This window comes from Haliaeetus leucocephalus, unplaced genomic scaffold (assembly GCF_000737465.1).
Source record: "Haliaeetus leucocephalus isolate CR32 unplaced genomic scaffold, Haliaeetus_leucocephalus-4.0 Scaffold251, whole genome shotgun sequence".
NCBI classification, from domain to species: domain Eukaryota; kingdom Metazoa; phylum Chordata; class Aves; order Accipitriformes; family Accipitridae; genus Haliaeetus; species Haliaeetus leucocephalus.
The window spans coordinates 10,648,998-10,671,795 of NW_010972687.1; the positions used below are offsets into that span (position 1 = coordinate 10,648,998).

General features: G+C 39.8%; 1 protein-coding gene across 1 annotated transcript in view; it reads right to left on the reverse strand.

Annotated features, from left to right (window-relative positions):
- Positions 1–1,778: 1,778 nt before the first annotated feature.
- The window catches only part of SEMA4D (sema domain, immunoglobulin domain (Ig), transmembrane domain (TM) and short cytoplasmic domain, (semaphorin) 4D), a 21,807-nt gene continuing 787 nt past the window's right edge, over positions 1,779–22,798 (reverse strand). Inside the window, exons 2-14 of the mRNA XM_010568703.1 lie at positions 21,054–21,199; positions 19,786–19,848; positions 17,217–17,315; positions 15,920–16,013; positions 14,875–14,988; positions 13,799–13,950; positions 11,894–12,069; positions 11,621–11,777; positions 10,599–10,821; positions 10,039–10,154; positions 5,663–5,835; positions 5,393–5,436; positions 1,779–4,260 (exon numbers count right to left, since the gene is read on the reverse strand). Coding sequence (XP_010567005.1) covers positions 3,344–4,260; positions 5,393–5,436; positions 5,663–5,835; positions 10,039–10,154; positions 10,599–10,821; positions 11,621–11,777; positions 11,894–12,069; positions 13,799–13,950; positions 14,875–14,988; positions 15,920–16,013; positions 17,217–17,315; positions 19,786–19,848; positions 21,054–21,199 — 2,474 coding nt within the window. The 3' untranslated portion in view covers positions 1,779–3,343. The remainder of the gene's footprint in view (positions 4,261–5,392; positions 5,437–5,662; positions 5,836–10,038; positions 10,155–10,598; positions 10,822–11,620; positions 11,778–11,893; positions 12,070–13,798; positions 13,951–14,874; positions 14,989–15,919; positions 16,014–17,216; positions 17,316–19,785; positions 19,849–21,053; positions 21,200–22,798) is intronic.

The following is a 22,798-nucleotide window of genomic DNA, read 5'->3' on the forward strand; positions in this document are numbered from 1 at the left end:
ACTGCACCTCTTGGATGTCTGATTCCTGTTACAGTTTCTTCCACAATTCATCCCTACCTCCTCAGGAGTGAATTCCGCATGCTGACTTTAGGACACTGCTCCTCCTTTCTTAAGTTCACTGCCAAGGCAATTACAATTACTGACAATTTCATAAAAGCAGCACATGAGTACCATGTTAAAACAGACATTGCTGGATGAAAAAAAGTAATTTTAAAACAAATCTGAGATCTGTAGCACGATTATCAAACTATTTAAATGCTTTGTGCTATTTACGCTACTATTACAATTTTTTTCATGACAGACAACAAGAAGTTTCTGAATTGCTGATAGCAACAGTGAACAAATTATTGCTGAAAGATCTTTTCCAACCTAAATGACTCTATGATTCTATTCTATGAAAGAACCCTGATCCTGCTGTTGGTTATTTTTAGCCATGGAAATACAAATCATGCCTTTGTTAAGACCTACTCTAATAAAGATTTATGCATTTTGATCTGATTCCCTGTCACACTAACACACTCTGACTAACAGACAGAACAATATGAAACAATGCTACTTTTTTAAAATTAATCTTTATCTATAATTTCTTCTTTTAAGGAATAAGGTTACATTTTAAGAACCTCTTTAGATCCATTAGATCTCACTTAGCTTAAACAGGCAACTACTATCCAAACAAAAGCTGAAAGACAAATGTTAAATTTCTATAGAAAAAATAGCTTTGTCCTTCTCCTGTACACCTCAGATAATGTATTCTTTGTAAAATGCATGTTGTCATTACTGGAAGTACTTTACCATTTGAAGTAAGTTAAGACTAAAAAGGAATAACTGACCTGGTCCAGAAAAATATACTAAATTCAAATCCAAAAGAAGTGTACTTTTTAAACAGCATACATACTGAAACTGAAAATACTTAACAGGTTAAACATCCATATGCAATCATGATTCAGTGAACTTCAGCATGCAAGTGAGCCTATAAAATCAATTGACTATTAATATACTAAAGTAGGCTGCTAAATCAGAGCCTGCATTTTACAGCACAGTATTCACAGTGCCAGATTCTTGGTAACAGCATGTTGACATTACATCCCCAAATGGTCTTTTTCTTTCTTTTTTAGACATCAAAAAAGTAAAACATACACAGTACATGGCGACGTATCTAAATCTTTAATGTAGAAAATGCTGGTTTATACAGGGGTCCTCCAACTTACCTGTGGCTTGGCAGAAGAGGTGAAAGGGTCCCCGGATACTAACATGCTGTGCCTGGTCACTTAGGAAAGGTGGCAACAACATGACCTTTACAGGGTCTGTGCTAGACCAAACATCAGGCTGGGTACTGGTGGGTGAAAGAGGTGAATCACTTCCCACACAGGACAAAAAGGAGGTACCAGTAGGAGGGAAAGGTATAGGAGATGAGGCTGTGTGACAGAAGAGGACAGAAAAGAAAAAAAAAAAAGAGGGTACTAAGGAAAAAAGTTGTAAGAAATACATCACACACTGAAGAAATAATGCAAAAAGACAAATGAACTTTATAAGGGTAAGAGGAAGTGTCCCTAGGTGCCTAGAGAAGAGCGCTTTCCTCCTTCACCCACGTTTCTTTTTCCAACCTTCCAATCCCTCCCCGCTCCCCCGCCCCGGGTTATAAGCCATTCAACTAAAGCTGAGAAGAGAATCTGCTTCAAATCAATTACAGAAGTTTTCACTTTTTCCCCTTAACGGAAACCACAAGGAACCTTAGTACTTGCAATATGGAAAGCAGTGTCATTGTGTCAAGTTTCACAAAAGTCAAGATATAATACAATTTATTTTAATATTTATTCTGTTATATGTACATAATTAAAAATAGAAAAATAAAACCAAACTGAATCTTATAAAATATAAACTGTTTACACTAAGATGGTCTAAATTATGTTCACATGAAAGTTCAACATAGAAAAGCAGCCCAGGCATACTGCTATTTACTGTTAAAATGTATTCTACTTCTAGCAATATTTACACAAAGATGCAGTGAGAGGAACAATTCTTCAGGACTGTACCGCACAAAATGCTTTTACAGACAAACAGTGCTGCTGTGAACCAGGCTGAGAACAAATGCACACTTTCACGTTTGCAGGCATGATTCACATAAACAGTTCAAACGACTGATTGTTTGAGCAGCTCCAGTTTCAGTCTCCAGTTGCATAGGAGATTGGAAGATGTCATCCAGAAAGGGTGACGCTGCAAAGATTTGTCACAAAAAGAAGCTGAGTTATTTCTGAATCTGGAAAAAAGAAGAAAAATCGGCAATGTTTTGTCATCAGGCTGTATGCTAACAGTCCATTCCAGTGAGTCACTAGCTGAATTATTGTAGTTAATTCTTCTCGATTCCTGTTTTGCTTCCACAGTGCAAAAAACCTCTCTGTGTCACTGCTGACAGCTGCTTGCCTGCACTGTTTTATTAAAAAAAAAAACAAACCACAACAAACCCACCCCAAAACCAGCAAAAAAATCCAGTTTTGTATAGAAAATAGAATGTGACTATGTCCAGCTTGCTGGTCAAGGGGGAAGAAGAAAAAAAAAAGGAAAGAAAAAGCATTCCTAAATCTATTATTTCCTCCCTCCCATCCCCCACTTACTCCATGTTTTGTACTGATACTGTTGTACCTAAATTTCTAGAAAGCAGCAAAGAAAAAAGCCTTTAAACAAGATTATCCCTGAGAGTCTTACACAAATTGAGCCAACGCTATCCCCATTATACCTTAAAATTTAAGATACTTAAAAAGCAGTTAAAAAAATTAACTTTAACCAACTAAAGAGACCTAGTGTGCCAAAACACAAAGCATAAAACTAAAAATAATAACTAGAAGCAAAGAAAAAAAATGTCCCAATCTGGACAAAAGTCTATAATTTACCAATCTGATAAACTAAACTTAATTTCCAATTTGGAATTAAAATGAAACTAGGTCTTTTTTTAACGGCAGCTAAAATGTGTAGACTGAAGTACTTTTTTAAAGCCAACTGAATTAGAAAGTTACTTTTATCCTGTGGAAGAACAGGGCTGAAGAACAAGCAAGTAACTGTTCACAAGAGCAAAGCGCTCAGTGGGGGAAAAACTGGGAACAAACAAATGGTGATCTGAAACTGGCCATTTGAAAAAAAAAAGACAATACAACACAAGATGCTATGGTCTGCAGACAAGAACACCACTTCTCTAATCTGGCGAGATCTGAAAGCAAATTGGCTTGCTGTACAGCTTAAGCATGTATCCCCACTATGGCTCAGCTGTGACACCCACGCTCTCTGTGCTCAAATAGCTAGCTGCAGGACCACAGCTGATTTCCACCACTGAAATGGACGATTGGGTCCTTCAGTCCCCCTCTGCGTCCGAGTCGGCATACTTGAGTTCACACTTGACATCAAAGGGCTTGGCCTTGGCCTCTCGGGATGCCTGCGAATCCCCAGGCTGAAGCTGGCCGTTCCCGCAGTCAGGCTCAGTCTCGTAGCCGGTGTCATGCGCCGGCTTTGGCTGCTCCCCACTCTGGTGGCTGACACTGCCTTGTTCCACCAGCGTCTCCTTCACACTTTGCTCACAATCAGAAAAATCTGACTTTGTTTTCTTCTTACCAAGCAGCATGACAGAGCGGAATTTCAAGCACTGCCCTGGCAAGTACCCTTTGTAACAATTGTAGGAGAGCAGGCACAAGAAAAGAATAAAAAAGAAGAGGAAGAGGAACATCAACAGGAAGTTATCGTTTGACTTGAGGAACATTGTCTTTTCCGGGACTGCGTCAGGAATTGAATTGAAGAGCTCTGTGTTGGAGGCTGCACTTGTTAGGACAGGGCCAATGGGCTTTGTTACTATCCTTGCTGTTGTTACTGGTACCATATGAGCGGTTGAGGTGTGAGCAGTAGACCCCTCAGTTGATACAGCTGACACTTTTGGCACATCGCTATTACCTTCTGTTGGTGCAGCTGCTGTGGTAGGGCCCACCGTGGTATGCTGGATCTTTTTCAGTTCCAAAACATGCTTAGCCAGCACTTGAGAAAATTTCTTATTCTTCACCTTTTCTTCTGACAAACACTGGTAAACACCGCTGTCTCCTTCCGATAAATTGAAGATAAGTAGCGCCTTTTCCAGCAGACGGTACTTGGGACTCTCCACTCTCAGCACATCATCTTTGAACTTCCAAACTACCTGTGCCAGGTTGGACTTTTGAGAACACTTGAGTTCTGCTGTGCTCCCATGCTTGAATGTATGCTGTAGGGAATTCTCTCTTACTTTATCTGGAACATCAAAATAAATGTGCAGAGTATCAGCAATGATTCCCATTTGCTCTCATCTGTACAGTTTCACGAGATTGTGCTATAGCCTTAACGGAAACGTAGAGATTATGGCATTCAGATTACCTCATAAGATCAAGATGACAGCATGCAAGAATCTCAGTGAAATACCAAGCTACAGCTGCGTGCAAGACATCAAGCCAGACTAAGAGACAGGACACCTCAAACTCTAAGACAGCCTCCACTTCTAGATAAAGATGAGACCTTGTTGATCCACAACTGAGCATGCATCTGAGACGAGTCATTGTTTGAGACAAGATGCTGAACTTGGTATCACTTTATATGCACTTAGTGCATTTTAAGTAAATCAGCAACTACAAAATATGCAAGAAAAACTGAACAAAGTGCTGTTACTCAAACTCTCTTCTAAAAAAATATCAGCACTTACGGCACACCCACAATGCAGCACCATAAATTAACAAAAAAAACCCAAGCAGAACTCTCATGGAGGTCCATGCTCTGCTTGGATTAGAAATAGAAACAGAGTAAATCAAACTCTTAAGAGCTTTGTTTACTGCAGTACAAATCTCTAATACTACTCTTCTTCAAGATCTCCTTGATCTAGTGGCAGCAGCACACACTATAAAGAAAGGACCTGTGGTTACTTGCCTTAAAACACTACGGAGGTTACTTCAGCTGCTCTGTGTCATGTTCTGACTCCCTCTCCCCTCTCACCATAAAACCAGCTTTTTTCAGGATCATTTAATCTGATCCAGCAGCAATAACCAAGCACTTATCAAGGCTCACAGTAGAATGTCAAATGCTGTATCACAGAGACAGAGCCCTCTGCACTAGAAGTACTTATAGTAAATATTGCTTTCATTCACAAGTTGCTGTTGAGGTGCCCCTGTTCATTTTCAGGGGTTTGTGCACTGCACACTGAAATATATACAAACACAGACATTTTAAGACAACATGCAGGCTGTACAGATGCTCAAATATTCAAAAGCAGAATATCATACCTATTAAAATAGAAATGAATGTCCAGATAATCACAAACACCAAGGTGAACTAAACACAACTCTTTCACCACTTCACCTAGACATGTGAAACAGCTCTTCAAAGACTAACTCACCAGAACAAGATGATGCATCTCCACCTATGTTCTGAATCCAGTTCCTGTAAAAGTAAGTCCAAGCATTACAACTTCAAATCTCGTTTCCTACAGCCTACCCATCCTCTCATACCAAGTACGATTCATCTTATCAAATAGCACAAGCAGACATGGATAGATAGGAAAGTCTGCATTTGAAAACATTCACTTAAAAAAAAGCCTGTTATCCGTAAGGGGCAAGACTGATGCAATACAGATTGTAACTGTAAAGTAATCAAAGACTACCATTACCTTTCAATTTCACTTTCTTTAAAAATATCAGTGCAGGAAGCTTCAAGGGGTTTCCAAGCACAGTAAGGATCCCTTGCTAAAACACAGTCAACACAAGTGGTGTACTTGTCACAGAATGCCACTGGCGACTGAACCACACCAGAATTTGAACCAGCATAGAGGTATCTTCTGCCCTAAAAAAAAAAAAAAAAAAAAAAAAAAAAAAAAAAAAAACCCACAGCCAATCACTTTCACAAAGCTGAACAATCCAATTCATGAACCAGTTTAAATGTTAGAAGTAAAGAGTTGCATACACACAACCATGTTTGTAAGAACTGGAGCATGAGGGGAATAAGCATTTTGATTAGCTTTTTTTTCTAGAAAGGAAAGGAAACTTATCTCGAAAATATTCAGCAATGCTGGAAGTGCAAAAAGACAAAACGAACAAAAACCTGAAATAGCTACAGTTTATGAGAATGGAAAGCAACCACGTCTAACTAGGGCTTTATCACACAGTTTTCCACAAATACATATGCACCAACAATGCTCCTATGAGGCAAGGCAAGCCTGTGCTCATGATAAAGCTGCAGCAGGCACACACTAGCCTTAACAGGCAAGGCTTGCTTGTATGTAGGACCTGCTCCTGCTCCTGTTAACCCAAAGCAGCCCTACTGCCTTCAGCTCTTCTACCAGTCGGGTCTCTGCAGCCACATCAGCATCAGCCTTACAAGAGTCAAATGCAGCTGCCTACTTGCTACTCAAGGAAGAACACCAGTTAGTCTCCAAAGGAAACAGCACTGGCATGACACCTAGGAAAAGGGGGATATAAACAGAACGGCTGTTTGACCCACTGTTGCTGAGGTTCCCCAAAAAGTCTCACTCTGAGCACAGCAGGAAAAGACCACACTAATTCCAAACATCCTTCTCATGAAAGCCAGGCAGCTGCCTTATTTCACTCATCTGTTTCAAAGCTCAAGGAAACTAATGGCTAAAGGCACACTGTGAATTTACATAAAATTATGCAAAGCCTCAAGAAAGGGGCCTGTGCTGCAACCCAAAACCACCAGTGACCGACCGTCCAGTCCTTTTGAGAGGCTGTGCGTAGAAAGCTGAACAGCACACCCCACCTTGGCAGTGGGTTGGCTTCATCCTGAGCAGAATACCGAGTGGATTTATCAGCACCCTACCACAGTTGTCATGGCAAATGAGCCAGATCGAAGCACAGAGTGGCTTTTCCTGTACTGCAGCCATACTGATCTCAGTATGTAGAAATGTACTCAGGGGTCATATCTGCAGTGAGACTGCTTGACTCCGGCAGGATGAATATAGTCACAAAGTGATGGGCAGATATCCAAGAAAGATTTCTAGTAGACATTTCTTCAAAAACCTCATGGTTGTGGTGCAGACTTTTGGTCTTGACATCAGCAACAGCCTCAAGAAAACAACTAACAGGACATCTTGGGGCTGAATTTAGGTTTTGGGGCTCCCTGGCACTCTTTCACTGAAGTTGTAAGGAGGTTTTGCCATGAGAACTCGGAACAGGTTAGTCTCTTTAATGCAATGATCATGAGGAAGTCTGTCTTAAAATTAAGCTAACGAACAATGCATTCTGACTAACAGCAGTCTCTAGAGGAAGCTGCAGACCAACCACAAATCAGTTGGATCCATCTCATATATGAAGCAGGCAGACAGCTTTCAAGAAAACTCTTGATACTGGAAGTTGAAAGACAAAACTGCATCAAAAAAGAATCTGCTTGCACTGCTGGAAGATAAGACTTAGAAACAAACTTCAGCAACATACATTCAAATGCAGTCTTTCATGCTGGAATTTAACTTAGGTTAGTGTTGGACTACGTTGCAGTGCCCACAGAAGGAAGTCTGCAGTGTTGGAGACATACAACTTTCTAGGAAAAGCTTCCCACTCTGCCAGAAAGCTCCCCCAATGCACTGAGCACTGCTCACCTCTCTAGTGCTCTACTAGCTAACATCCAAGCCAACAGTGCAACACTGCACATGGGCTGTAGCGTCTCAGCGTGGTTCCCAGCTGGTATATCCATGAGTTCAGAGGACTCATCAGCAGACCATCTTAAAAGATCCCGACATATCTTTCAGTCAAGCAGGAGTTATGAAGATCTACTGTAGGCTCATCTGACTCTGCCCACCACCCTCCAAACAAGGTGGAATATATGGGAAGGGCCTGAGGGATACTGCAACAAAGCGTACAGAAAGGACTCTGACTCCAGAGAGATCTCAAGCCCACCATCAGGCTTAACAACTATTACCCTCTTGTGGTTAATCCATTACTACAGGATGCCACTACACATATCACAATACCAGCTCTATGAAGGACTTCAGTAGCTACTGACTGTGACTGCTACTGTGATGTCCAAGGAGGTAGAAACCTGCGTTTTCATGCTGGGGAGCAGAAGTAATCCCTGCTTGGGTGGTACCGCAACTATACAGCTTTCATGACTCTGACACCTGACCCAACCTCTAACTCCTCGCTGCTGAAAAGGGCCACTGCTTTTATGGGAATGTACTGGGCAGCACTGCTTCGGTTTTGGGTGTTAGTTTTATGTGTTGAAAACTATTCTAGCAAGATGGAAATTTTCCCTTGCAGAAGATTTAAGATGTTACTCTCCACGGTGCCATGCAGGAAGCAGCGTTTTGTTTCAATCCTAAACTTTGAGAGAAGTTTCTCTGTGAAAAGACAGCATATTTCCTGTGCAGCCCCTATGCCATGTCTCACACTGCACCCTTTCCAGATATTCTTGAACTGAGAACGTGTCACCTGGATTCAGAATGAATTCAGTGCCATCATTTCTACACTAACCTTGGCTACCAAGAGTGTGCTGAAACTGCAAGATCATGTGTCTTTGGTATCAGGCTGTAACACCTATCCCTTCCCTTCCACTCCCCAAAAATGGGGGAATCAGAATTAAGCCAGTGTATGAATGATCCCAAAATTTACCCACAATTAGAAGAATGGGCATTAGCATATTTATTAGAATAGTTATCTATCATTATCTTCTATCACAGGGCAAATGCTGAAACCTCCTGTCAAAGCAAGGCATTTGAGGCTTTGCAGATAGAGCAGAAGAAACCAACAAACATTTTTTTATTTTTTTAGATATATATACACATATATACACACACACATATGTATACACATATTTAAAGTTGCCAGTGTGATGCATCATACAAAAATAATACAAACTTATTTACTGAAATCTATGAGCACCAAAGTTTTAATCACTGAATTCATTTGCCTATCAAAACTATACTCTGTCCTCAAGACTTCTTTCTATTACAAGCGTGAAATGACAAATAAGTGTGCAAGAGGAGCTTGAAAGAATTATGGCATAAAGTTCTCTTTGACTGAGCTGATCATGCTGGCATGCAAAGTTTTATTAAATATCACACAAAAATAAAAGATGTTTGTAAGATATCTTGGCAGTATTCCTAAATCCCTAGCTGCAGAGCATTTATCAATCACGAGGTAGCTACTAAATGCTAGTATTAGTACCGGACACTTCAAAAGAATTATTCTTTCCTTAAGAAACCCAAAAATTTTGCCAGTTGAGGGGTCTGATGCTACAAGCCACTGCTTAAGGTAATAATTTCATAGATATTCACAAATTTGCAGATAACTAGGGCCAGAAGCCTAACTTGTGTACAAAGTACACACAGTGATTATCCTCCCACTGTCACAAAACCACTCCAAGATTAAAACCAAATGACTGATAATAGCACAGAACAACCACTGGGTTTGGAGCCCACGGCAAGACTTGTGTCCCCTAGCTGGAGTTGCAGCTGGTGCCCTGCTGGGCAGACAGGACCTCACCAGAGGTCCGCACCCCCAGCCACACCAACGTGATGGCTCTCACAATACATTTAGTATGCAGGAACCTGTGGGATGTGGGACAGCAGAAACCAATTAGTTACACAATTATCAGTCTCTCTGCTAGGCAGGACTGTTCTCTCAGGTTTATTTCCTCAGAAAGATGTACCACTCCTCTACTAGAGCCTCGAGGATTTTTCCTCACGCATTAGCAACGGCCACAAGGGGTCAGAATTTTACATTACTGCTGACCTGAAAACCGGTACCTTGAAACACATTACCCAGTCTCTACACATGGAATCCAAGTGAAGACCTGCACACCTGTGCCCCCACCCCACCACTTTCCCCGTATCTACAGACCTTCAGAAGCTTGTCACCTACCAAACACACTGAAATGCAGCAGGCAATATGCGATACTGCTGCAGAGCAAGGAGTTACAGATGCAGCTTTTTGCTCTGCGTACAGTGATGGTCATCTTCCATCACAACCAGGTTACAAGGTAGTACTAAAAAGTTTTGTGGAAGAGCAAAATGAGCGTGATGCTTATAGCACTTACTTTTTTGGATGAAAGCAAGAGAGTTTGGACTGGCTCAAAGTTTGGAAAAAGCTGTGTTTCTTCAATAATATGCATTCCATTTTCATAGCTGATAGCTTTGTGCAGGGCTCCTCGATCTGAAACAACAAAACAATGTATTTAAGTAAGATTGTTAAAATAAAAGGGGGAGGGGGGGCACGGAATGGCACTATTGCTGTAAGTTGTCTCAGTAATCTGCTTGCTGTTCAGCTGAAGACTTCACACAACTCTGTGCCAATGCCAAGCATTAAATCTGCCATTGTAAGAAATTGTGAGCAATTTAGGGACAAAGAATGACCAGTTAGGTCCTACCTTACACGTGCTTTTGCTGCACTCATTGCAGTTCTGCAGTTCTTTTCCTACAATGCTTTGGCAAAGCACACAAGATTCTCCACTTACTCACCATGGCCCCTTACTTGTTAATGAAAACACCAGCTGGTGTAAAAGCACTGTAAATATGGCAATCTCAAGAGTTTCTCTTAGAACTTACTTCAGCCTAAAGAATCAGTGCATCATCAAAAAAAGTGTTTTGCAGAACTCACCTGTACTGATGAACATAACATCATATATGGTGCCATTGAGTGCTCTGACTCTGTCTACTACAATCTGGGTATACTTCACATCTCGTTTTACTAGTCGAGGTCTGTCTCCCATCGGGGTCACTGAGTCATCCATTAGAGGATGATCTTTAACAAACTGCAATGTTTTGTCTGGTAAATTCAGAGAGCTCATGTAGTTTGACGCTCTGGCTTCATTGTTTATACACTAGCAGCGGTGGTGAGGGAGGGGGAAGAAACAAACCAAAAAAGAGACAATCAAATTACATCATTTACTTGGACAAAATAGAGACAATGAACAGCAGGTATATGCATTTTCTTCTCCGCATTATTTTGGCCACTAAGCACACCTTTACATTACACTCATTCTACTGAGGAAGGTCCTCAGGTCTCACAGCACTTTGGCTTCTGTGATGTACTAATCACCGAGCTTCAGACTACATTTTTGTTTAAGCCCAAAATGCATTTTAGGAAAATATTCTTTCTGGAGTCTCATGCTTCTTAACTGCTTTTAACTATCCCCTCATTCAGCAATAGCAACAAGATGACCGCAAGGAACATGAGAAAGTAAGAAAAGTGTGAAAGACACCCAGCGCTAAGAACATTTTAGTTTGCAGAGCAAGACACTGCATTGGACAAACTTGCTGAACCTACACAGACAATGCAACAATTGCTATACTTCTGCTCATCTGAATTAAAAAGTACTTGATGTTGCCTAGTGTATACTGCTATCTTTTTCACCACTAGAAAATTAGGACAAAATGATGAAAATACAAAACCAGCAAATAACTCCATTATAAATTTAAAAACCCTACTTTGATTCCCAGCTACAAAGTTCAGAATAAATCACTTGAGTGTTTTTCTACAAAGTCTTTACAACAAAAAGTATCCACATCAGGCCGAATTAAAATTAAGCTTTAGTAGATTACCTAATATTTTCTATTTTCTTTGCTCCTGAGCATTAAAAAAAGAGACTAATCATTAGCTTCAAGATTACAGAAACTTACCGCACCAGGTCGAGGATTAGGAATTTCCCCATTGTATCGTACCCACTTTGTATGAGACTGTTCTACTGTAGCACTCTGCATATATTTTCCTTTTGAGAAAACCTCTTCTACAGTAGATAGATTGTATGCACACACTGCTGACAGCCCCACATTATTCCTAAAAGTTTAGGATGAAAGACAAAAAAAAAAAAAAAGTAGGAGTAATTATTACTTTTTGTGGTAACCAACTGAGATTAAAAGTACTTCTCTAGGAAAAGGCTCTACAACACTTACAGCTGCGGAGTGAAGACTCCATATATCACTGGTTCCTTCAAAGTTGGAGACTTGAGAATAAAAACATCATTGATGATATTGAAAATTAAATTCTTATCAGGGATGGTACAAATCAATCTGGCCTTGAGAAAGGAAGTCCATTTTTTCTGCAAGGTCCTTAATCCTCCTTGGTCCCTCTTGATATTAAAAAATAAAAACATGTTTGTGAGGAGAATTAGCGGCATTTTTGCATTTAAGAACCATGCTATACAGCATGAAATTACTGAGCCCTGTTATTTTCTAACATTTCACCTATAGCAACATCAATAAGTGTTAACACATTCACAAACAGAAAAGTAAGGAAGCCGCAGGGAAATCAGTTGATTCAACAACAACAAAAAAATGCAGAATGGTTTCTATCAACAGAGAGGTAAGGCAAGATACGATACTTATAAAAGAATCGTATTTCAGCAACACTTGAAAAATTGAGCAGTGTGCCCTTATGAAAAAAAACGCTTATTAGAACACGTAAATGGAACTATTATACTGTCCCTTAAGAGAAATAAGCAACACTGAATTTGTTCTGTGACATCTAAACTGTGATTTAAATTCTAATGTTCCAATATGCACGTAAAGTTGCCTGACATTAATAATTTCATTAGAAGAAATGCAGCAATGGCTTTATACTGCAAACAGTTACCACCTTTATTAAGGATTTGCAGTACCAAGGCTTAAAGAAGTAAAGATACATTGACTAGAAATGTTTCAAAATATTTGATACTCAAGCTGTAGCTGTGTTACTTCTCTTCAAAAAGCAGGGCATATTTGAACATTATTAGTATTTCCCATTCATTATCCAATGCTGTTATGCAAAGTATTAAAGAAATCTGCACAATTTATAAAAACAATTAAGTATAAATGCTTATAGATTTGCAACCTGCCATTGATTCCTATTTCAAACAGCCAGTAGCAATAAAACTCTCATTTCTGCAATACTCCCCTTTTAAAGCACGCACGAGCTGTCAGTGGGCAGAGGGCCATAATAATAAGCCCCATGTAAACCTGCCTCCAGCTGCTTGTTTAATGGAAATCTCAAGGGCACTAACTTGTTATTGATGTTTGACTTCCATGTTTAAATATAAAACAGTAAAGTAAAAATAAAACATTTCAACCTTATCAAAATGAAACGGCTAGAGAAATTTCCTGTTGGAAAAAAAATCCTGAGGAAATTGATACATTCCACTTCAAAAAGTTTTTGTTAAATCAGCGTTTTCTATTGGAAAAAGCCTCTTTCGTTAGCAAGGTTTTTAACCAATACTCCCGCATATGTATGTGAACCAGCCTACGAGGTTTAAACACAGCAAGTGTGACAGAATTAGGCTGCTGGTGACCATTTTCCTTGAGGCTCTGGCCGCACTAACAGCTTCATGGAAGTCCCATCTGCTACACTGCAGTCAAGAGCTATTCTGCTGTGGACACAGCTACAGCTTTGTTTGTATACAGCTACTTGAAAGTAACTTGACAAACATCCCATCCACTCAGCTCCAACCAAAGTCAGTTCTTCCCAGGGAGCTGTAATCAAAAACTTAAAAGTTGTTTAAAAAAAATAAAAGGGAAAGCCGGGGAGAGGCTTTTTCTGTTGCTGGGTTTTGTGATGGTTGTTTTTTTCCCCCCAGGGGTGGGCAGAACCCTCAGATGTACTGAAATTTCACTGTTGTGCAAAACTAAATTAAGTATTTGTTCCCAAAGCAACAATTAGGCTTTCTGAATTCTGAAGAATTGACTGAAACTGCTGATTCACTAAGATTCACTAAGTTTGACCACTTCCATTTAACTGGCAATAAGTCCACAATAATAAATGCTTTTTAGTTGAATTAGAACAAAATTCTAGTTGAATTAGTAAAAGTAAATTGAACTACGGCCCACCTTGCACACTCTAGCTATTCTTGGAATCATCAGTTTTCCAACGAATTCATACTCCACAGACACTTCAGTGAAAAAGAAGTATATCTTGTCATCTTCTCCATCTGTGCTGTTTTGATCTGCTCTTATCACATCAGCAAAAACAAAACTGGGCTCTAAGACACAAAGAGAAGAATTGTGTATCATATGTGAGACTACTAACTTGATTTCCTCAAAGACCCTCTAGGAGTCCTCTTTCACCCAAACCTCACACTGCATTTACCTGCTCTCCAGTCACTGACCTGCCTACAGTTTGCTGTTCATAATATGAACAGCATTTAAAAAAAAAAAAAAAAAAATCAAAACCATAAACCCTATGTGAAAGCACTAAGATATCTGAGAGATCTCTATGGTCTGATACCCCATTATTTCAACGTTCTTCAGTCCACACTCAAGCATGGTTTTCTAATGGGCCTGGAAAGGTACCCACCCTTGCCTGCCTCTCCTCCATTTCATCTATTAGCTGAAACACTAAAAATGACAGTATTGTTACAACACGTATTACAAAACTCAGTATCCTGTACTCTTTGGACATAATGCATCTTTCGGAATTTGCTAACTTCATGATTTTGGTCCTTTCTGGCAGAAAGCCACAAGCCTCTGAGCATTCACAAAACTTGGTGGATTTTGGAATTCAGGAACTGAAATCATCAGGAACCATGACCAGCTCAATTTGAAAACTCATTACAGACCAAAACCATTCTCTTCCTTACTATATCACAACTTTGCTGCATTATTGCAAGGATGAACAAGTAGATACAAAATAAAATGTAGTACTTCAATGTCAAGTTGAAGCTTGTATGTCTTGAAGCTGTTTTCATTGTTAATGCTGATAAAAATACTAAAATTTCAAAATAAAATCTCTTGATGACACACGTGAGGGCACACACTCACATGTCAGTGTGTGCCAGTATAACAAAAGCCATTCTCTGAGATATTAGACGATTGCTCCTTACCCCAGGTAACACACTTAAACTCTCTAAGTGTGACATTGAAGAAGGAAAAACAATTTGGTTGGGCCAGTTCTCATGCCCACTTACCATTAAGCCAAGGTATTGCATACTCTGTTCTCAGAGGGCTCTGATGAGAGTGCCGTGAAATGATAGGTTCACTTCCCAAGAAATTGTAAGACGTCCCAGAATAAAGCTCCTCATCTTTAACACAAAACCAAGTATTTTAGACTTTCTTATGCACTGATACCAAAAAGGGTAGATAAGTATTTTGGGAGACTATGTAAACTTAAACTTCCCACAAGAAAAGATAAACAAGGATTTCCTCTAAATTGCCCCAGACATGTATTCTATGTTTACAATTCTGCTGACCATTCTCAAGGCTAACACTTCAACAGCTGGGTTTATTATCGCTCTAACACAAGCAACTGGCAAAAGTCAGCACTGGTTTTGTGGTACTTACGTGTAAACCTACAGTTTATGTACAAACATGCAAATTTACTTAAGAAATGCCACAGAAATTTTGGAAGTAATTATTTTACTCTCTATGCCACCAGTATTCAAACTCAACTTTTACAAATTTAGGCAACAATGCAGCGAGTGTGTTCTTTTTTTTGCTCATTTCCTATTTCGTGTTACTTTGAGCTTCTCTTTTATGAATTTGCCACACCAGGGTACAGCCATGAATTCTGGTTTCACCAAATCAAGATTCAGTGGTGTCTAACCATGCAGTAATATACTCGCAATAAATATCTTACTTCCTTATTCTGTCTCACAGATACGTCTTCAGGACAGCTAAAAAATTCTACTTGTTAAACTTACTGAAATTACAGTAACTGATACTACAAAGGCAGTCAAAGCACATTTAGACTACCTGGACTAAGTATGTTAAACACCTGCAAATATAGTATTAAAATAGTATTTTAAAAGTTGCTTCTGAAACAACCTAGAGTTTTAAGTTCTCCTTTTAAAAAATACGTTAACATAAGTATTTTAATGTCTGTCTAGATACACAGTAAAGATGTAAAAATATGGATGCAATCTGCTATTTTGATATTGAGAGACTGGAGAATGACAGTGGAAAAGATCAAACATTTTTATACGTAACAATGAGGTATGCAAAGTCTGAACTTACCAACCATAACAGATGTGTAGCTTTGTGCAGGATCAAATGGACATCTGCCCTTACCATCTTCATTTTTACCTCCAAGTTCAAATGAAATTAAATTCTGAAAAAAATTAAGTTGAAAACCACAAGAACAACTGTTAGCACTTCTTTCAGCCACTTGACTCGTGCAAAGGTAACTGGAAAAGTAACAATAAATAGTGGACTATATCATCAACTTCCAGCATCAGAAGCATTTTTTATGAGATTATAAAAGGCATATACATTTTCAGAAAACCTTAAGAATCCAGCAGACAAGAGAGGAAATGTGATCCTATGATTTGTGAGGGCGGGAGCAGAAAAGAACAGAAGACAAAGTTAATCCAGACAGACCTCAAGAAAGAGCACCCAAAAAAGCCAGACAGCAGGAAAGGCAGAGAAGTTAACTGATATATGGAAAGAGCTGGCAATTACTGAATTAGCCTGCGCAAAAAATGGAGAGTTTTAGAAATTAGGAAAGCTTTCTGAACTGGATTTAGCAGTTTTTGAGATTATGTTAAATTCATGAGATGGGGCATAATCCAACTAAATTTTAAAAAGAAACAGAGTACTTTGGCTGCTACTTTATAAATCCCTTAAAAACCAAGGGAATGAGGATCAGGAAGACGATGGAGAACTGTAGCCACAGTACTGGGGAAGTGATCAGTTATACTGTGTAATGACATTGGAGGCTAAGGGCAATGACTTCTGTCAATGTTCCAGAGATGATGGCAAGCAGACTTGCAGACACAGGACTCAAAAAAGAAGAAACAATTACAAGATTTCTCAATTTCTGTGCTGTTAAGAGCCACAATAAGGAGAACGATACAAGAGTCAGAAACAAGTTTTGATTTTGCGCCAAGACTTCACTCTGAAGTGTTCAGCACTATGAAGCTGTGGCATAGCCAGGAGACAAGACAAGCAGAGACAGGAATCTGAGAAATTTCAGGGAGATTTGGTAATGGATGGAAGTTGCAAAGAGTGCAATTTCAGTTTTAGAAATCATTTTTATGCTAACACACATACACGCTAATACACAAAGAATTATGAAAGCTAAGAAAAAGTAAATCCGCAGTTAAACAAGATGAATCAGTAATTCAGCAAGCGCTTTCAAAAAGGAACAGTACAGTTTATTTCCATACTCTATCCTTACTGTGGGACAGCGTAATAAATAGAGGACTTGTACTGAAATTGCAACAGTCTTTGGGAATGGAGATTAACTCATCGTTTACGTGAGCTGCTTTTAAGTTACAGTTGTTATTGGGTCAAAACATATGTACATTCTTACCAGGTAATCACATGTCGGCTGAAACGCATTAGTTCCACACACATAGAGGAAAGTATCGTTCAGCTGTTGCAAGACACGCACATAATTACGACACTCTGTCTGTAATAGAGGATGAGAAAAGGACCAGTCTGATAAACCACAGCTTCCACATTCCAATATAAATAAACAGTTAAAGTTGTGCTGTCAGCTCATCTGTTGCCACTACTTATGCCACACCAGTAAGGCTGGGTGTTACAGTCACCACTAGAATACCACCTCTCCACAACCTCCAGGAGCTCTAGTCCTGCAGCATCTGGCTTCCTACAGCCAGTAGTGCACAGCTGCCTCAGCATACCTATCAGGGTAGCATAACCAAGTACCTACACTCAGCAGGGTGCATCTCAAGTTATTTCATGAAAGCACAAGCTCCAAAGCCACATCCAATCCATCAGAACAGCTAGTTAAACATGGAGTAAGTTTCAGACTTTATCATTCCTTGTAAGCCTAGATCAAAAACAGTAAGTGATGGTCAAGGTAGTTTCTTAAGAGAGAAACCTCTAATACCATTAAATTAGCTACATAGCTTTGTCACTTATATCTGTCCTTTTTTTTTTTCAGTCCTTGATATCAATTTCTCTTTCATCCAAGGAAACCTCTTAATTCCTTTCACTCTGAAATAGAACAAGGAGTTTGAGCAAAGCCTTGAATAAAGGATACCATAAAGTTTCAGAATAATAAGCAAGAAAAACAACTCTAAACACCCACTTAAGAGAAAAAAAAACAGTATCAACAACACCCCTTAATTCTTGTTGGCACACAGCCAGATACCACCACTGTACTGTAGTTCCATAAACCACTTAAGCAAGTATAAGCACTGTACTTACTCTTCCTTCTTATGAGCCAAACCACTTATTTCTGCGGCTGCATGGTGAGTTCAGTATGGCAAAAAACTGGGGGTGGGAGCAAAACCAGTTTTCTGCCAGATGAGGTCCTTGAACAGCTGCATAAATGCTTTTTGCTGGCACTAAACAGCATAGTGGTGATGGGTGGGGTAGAGGACTGCCCACTTTAGTGTAAGAAATAGCAGTAGTGGCTTAATACCTTGACCCTTTCGGAACTGTTGCACTACGCAAAACATCACAGCTACAACATAAATGAGGCTAGTAAAAGGTTATGAGTAGAGTGAGGAAAAAGCATGGCTGGCAGTAAGTGTGACTTGCTAAACTGAGGGCAGGGGAAAAAAAAAAGGAAGAGAAGTTTGGAGCTCTAGCAAAGTACCTATTTATGGGGTCTAACATCCCTTCTAACTAACACCAATAATCTCTGCAAAGGACTGGTGGAGATGGACACACTGTCCACTAAACTGTACACATGCAAGAAATTCACATCTCTCGTATTCATTGTGGCTATGTGTGAATATTATTGCCAGTAACCACAACTGAACCTGAAGAACACAAGTAACACTCTCTGAGTGCATCCTGACAAAGCAGACAAGGAGGAAATGGCCCTAAAAATACCCACCACACCTCTTCTTAGGATAATATACTGATGGTTGTCAGTAGAAGGAAAGGCAGTAAATCAAGCCAAGGCAGAGAGCACCCACTCCCACCTCAAGGAACCCCATGAATCCAGGATGTCTATCAGCCCTGGATGCCACTTATGGGGTTTTATAATAGTGTGAATCAAACAGACTGCTGGTTCAGGGATGCCAATGTCAAATCCCTACAAGCATACAGCAGGACTGCTTTTTGTATTCACAGGGCTTGCAGACTTCAACTTTCAAACCTGTGCTGCAAGCCTGACCATTAGTCTTCCCCAGCAAACCCTCACTTTACCGTATCACTAAATGAAGTGGCACTACACAAGGGGAAAGGTACGTCCACATACAACCACCTCAAGTAAACAATCTCCACAGAAAGGCAAAATAAGCAAGCCAGCCTGCATGCTGGCAGTCACGAGGAGTCTGCGGTTCCCAGAAACACCGAGGGATCCCCAGGGGCTGAGCTGCCTGCACTGCCGAGCCGGCAGGAGATCAGGCTGCTCAGGTGCCGGGGAGCTGTCTGAGCAGTCACACCAGCAAGGTGCTGCCACAAGGGGCACATCTGCTGAGCACCACAATAAGGGTGTCTGTAGTTAGTGAAAAATACACTGGTGCAACAGCCCTAGACTAGTAAATAAACCGTATGCCCTAAAGCAAAGCAAACAAAATTATCAGTCATTTTCTAAAATCAAATGCTGGGGAGGAACTATTGCAATAACAGAACACAACAGTTGTTACCAATTACCTCAGTGCAAGTAATACTGATCTATCATTTTAATGGAAAAACTTGTAACATCAAGCACACATCAGGGTGTGTTCAGATTTTCAAACATTCAAATAATATTCACCAGCAAGAAATGAACCAAGAATTTAAAAAAAAAAAAAAGACGACTAAGCATGCTGCAGTTTCTAGAGCTCAAGTTAATTAAAGAATTTATGTGATTATTTGGAATTTTAATTTCAAACAGTTGGAGCCTTTCTTCTTTTAACGTCACTCCTCTTGAAGTGAAACATATAACATCTTTCTCAAAGTTCAACAGAAGTACATACCTGTTCTGATTTGCCCTTGACTGCACATTTAGTCCTTTTATCTTCTGTGACCTTCCAGTGCAACTAAGTGAAAAAACAAGCCAAAAAAAGGCACAAAGCACTTTAATTCAATGCAAGGTCTGAAAATCTTGCAGCAAAATACAAAAAAGGCAATCGTAAGACTACTTGCAGTAAATGCAAGCCATTTTGCTAGCAGCTTTCAAAGGTTCAAAAGCCATTCTTTCCTGGGGAGGCGACACTTCCAAATGCACGTGCCTTAAAGCAGGGCTAAACCACTGCTATTATCTTTTGGGTTCATCATGATGTTTCCCCTCAAATTGCTTAATGAAGTTCCATTACCATATGCATTAGGGAAATGCAACTGTAGAGTACTTCTCAATTTTAAGTACTTCTCAATTCCATTCACACTTGAATGAAAAACATTTTGGGGGGGTGGGGGGTGTCAAAGAAAACTTATTGGACCAATTTACACTATACAGAGAAGTACAACTTTGACAGTTGCATGCACTCATAAAACAAGTTTTGTATGCTGGTGAAATTGCCCACCACCCCCCGTGAACATTTTGCTCAGATTAAAAATCATATAAACATCTTCCAAAACATCCTGGGTGGGACTCTCTGCTGCATCTCTAAGTGTCAGCCTGCACTGCTGAAGGGATGAGAAGCAGGAGCCCAGGAAGAACTGGAAGCAATACAGTGTTAGGAGACTTCTGTATGGGCTAATCTACTTTGAGAAACCAGCGTCAGCATATCCATAATACTTCTCTGAGCAAGCTGGATCAGACCTGTCTGCACCACTGCTTGCTGTGCAGACACACCTAGAGACACAAAACAGAAGCTGAAACCAAAAGCACAGGGCCTTCATTTTGTTTGAAGCATGTCTCCAGCCTGCCACTCCTGAGCAAGCTCCAACTTTCCTTCCCATTCAGATTAACAGGAGATGGCCCACTACTGATAATAAAAATGTTTAAGAACCACCATTACAGATGATACCCAAAGTCCCTCCAGTCCAGCATCCTGTCCCCAAGAAGAAAATACCTAAGCAGACCTCTAACTACTTGTTTATACCCAACTTCTCCTTTCTTCCTCTCATCTGATGGCATGTTTTACTCTATAGTATCTTCCAGAAATAACACAGGAGCAGCCCACACAAAGTATTTTCTCTTTTAGGTACCTACCACCTAAAGTGCCATGCTACTGATATCAGGAAATGAAGGCAACTTTGGAATATGATTTTTACATGGAGGATCATGTATTAAAATGCATACCTCGTGCTGTTTTTCAGCAATATTCACTGCGTTTAATGCAAAGATCACTTCTCTGGCTCCTACATATAGAACACCTTTGTCTTCACTTAACAGGAAGGTTGAATAGTTTGACACTTCGGATTCATGAAAATGTATTAGCTGGACCTCTGTTGAAATGAGAGAAAAATAGCACCACATGAAGAAACACAATCACTTAGGGTCAAGTTTATGGGTCATTTTTCTAGGTTGTCTAACAGCTGTTGTGTACCTTGAAACCAACAAAGGTTAGTTCGGACAACCCATGTAACAGATGAGAGACCCCTCAGAAGCTTGGTTCAGCAGAAACAGCAGCTCCCATCATTAATATCAAAATCGCTGGTTCCTGCTCTTGTCCAATTTCCAATGCCTAAATAACTCCTCTTGTAGTGATCCCCATAACTCACATCTTCCTTCCTTTTTTCCTACCTGTTATTCCCCTTTTTTCTAACCTTCCATTTTACACATCCACTGTCAGGTCCTTTCTCACCTTTTCCTTTCCACATACCCACCTACTATGGAAAATCAGTTCAGTCACCACATCCCTTGCAACTGCCCCAAACAAATCTCAAAAAATCCTGCACCTTAAAAAATGACACTTCAGCATATTACCATAGCAGAAAGAAGACAAGCTAAAAAAGAACCATTTACAGAGGGTCAATAAGCCGATTTTGAAGTGGGGACCAGAGATGAAAAGCACATGATAGAAAGAAATAACATGAGGGAAAATCAAGATGAAAAGGAAGAACATGAGTGAAAGAGAGAGACACAGGGGTAAAGCAGTGGAATGAGGAAGCATGCAGACTGGAACAGAATGGCATGGAGAAAGATGACACAAAATGACTAATATACAAGAATATTTTTTCTGCATGTACAACCATAATGGAAAAATGACTGAAAGCTTGGGAGACCATATTTGTGTGAAAGACTACCACAAGATTAAGCATGGCTTTTTAAGATACAGGCAGAAAACAATGTATTATTGCTCCCAGTTCTAACATTAGAAATTGCACATTTTCAACTATAATACTCTGGAAACATTAATTTTAAACTAGATTCTCAAGAACGTCATTTTAAAATCTTTTACTTGGCAGGAAAGTTTTCCCCAAATGGATGAACTAGTTCATACAACTCCACATGTTCATTCCTCCACTGAACTAAACTCCCCCTCCTGTTCAAAGTAGGCTTCCCAGATTTAAATGCAATAATCTTCAGCAGACAGAGACAGGGAGAAATAGCAGGAATGAAAAGAAATTCCATTTATTATGAGTATTTTGGATGTGGGTCTGCAGTGCATTACCATAATACCATTAAACAGCAACTTGCTATAATATTTTAACTATTATACAAGATAGGAGCATCAAGGAGTCTAAGCAGGAACTACAAGCCATGTGTAGATCATTCTTTCCGAAAAGCTACATCAGCAACTCACTAATTGCTATACCAATGAACAGGAAAAACACCTCCTACAGTCCTCTCAAATCAGCTTATTGTTACTATATTCTTAATCTCCATCTGTCTTTTCCTACACTATGACTGCTCAGTATTTAACATCCTTATTTAAGGCTGCTTCTTCATACTGCCCATATACTTGTTTGATTTGGTACAGCACACTTGGTAAGTAATTGTTGCTAACTAACTAGTAGTAAAGGAGGACCCAAACACAAAACCTTGTAAAACCCAAAGCATCCATGCCCCATGGCAGGGGTGGGGGGGTAGAGTATGGGGGG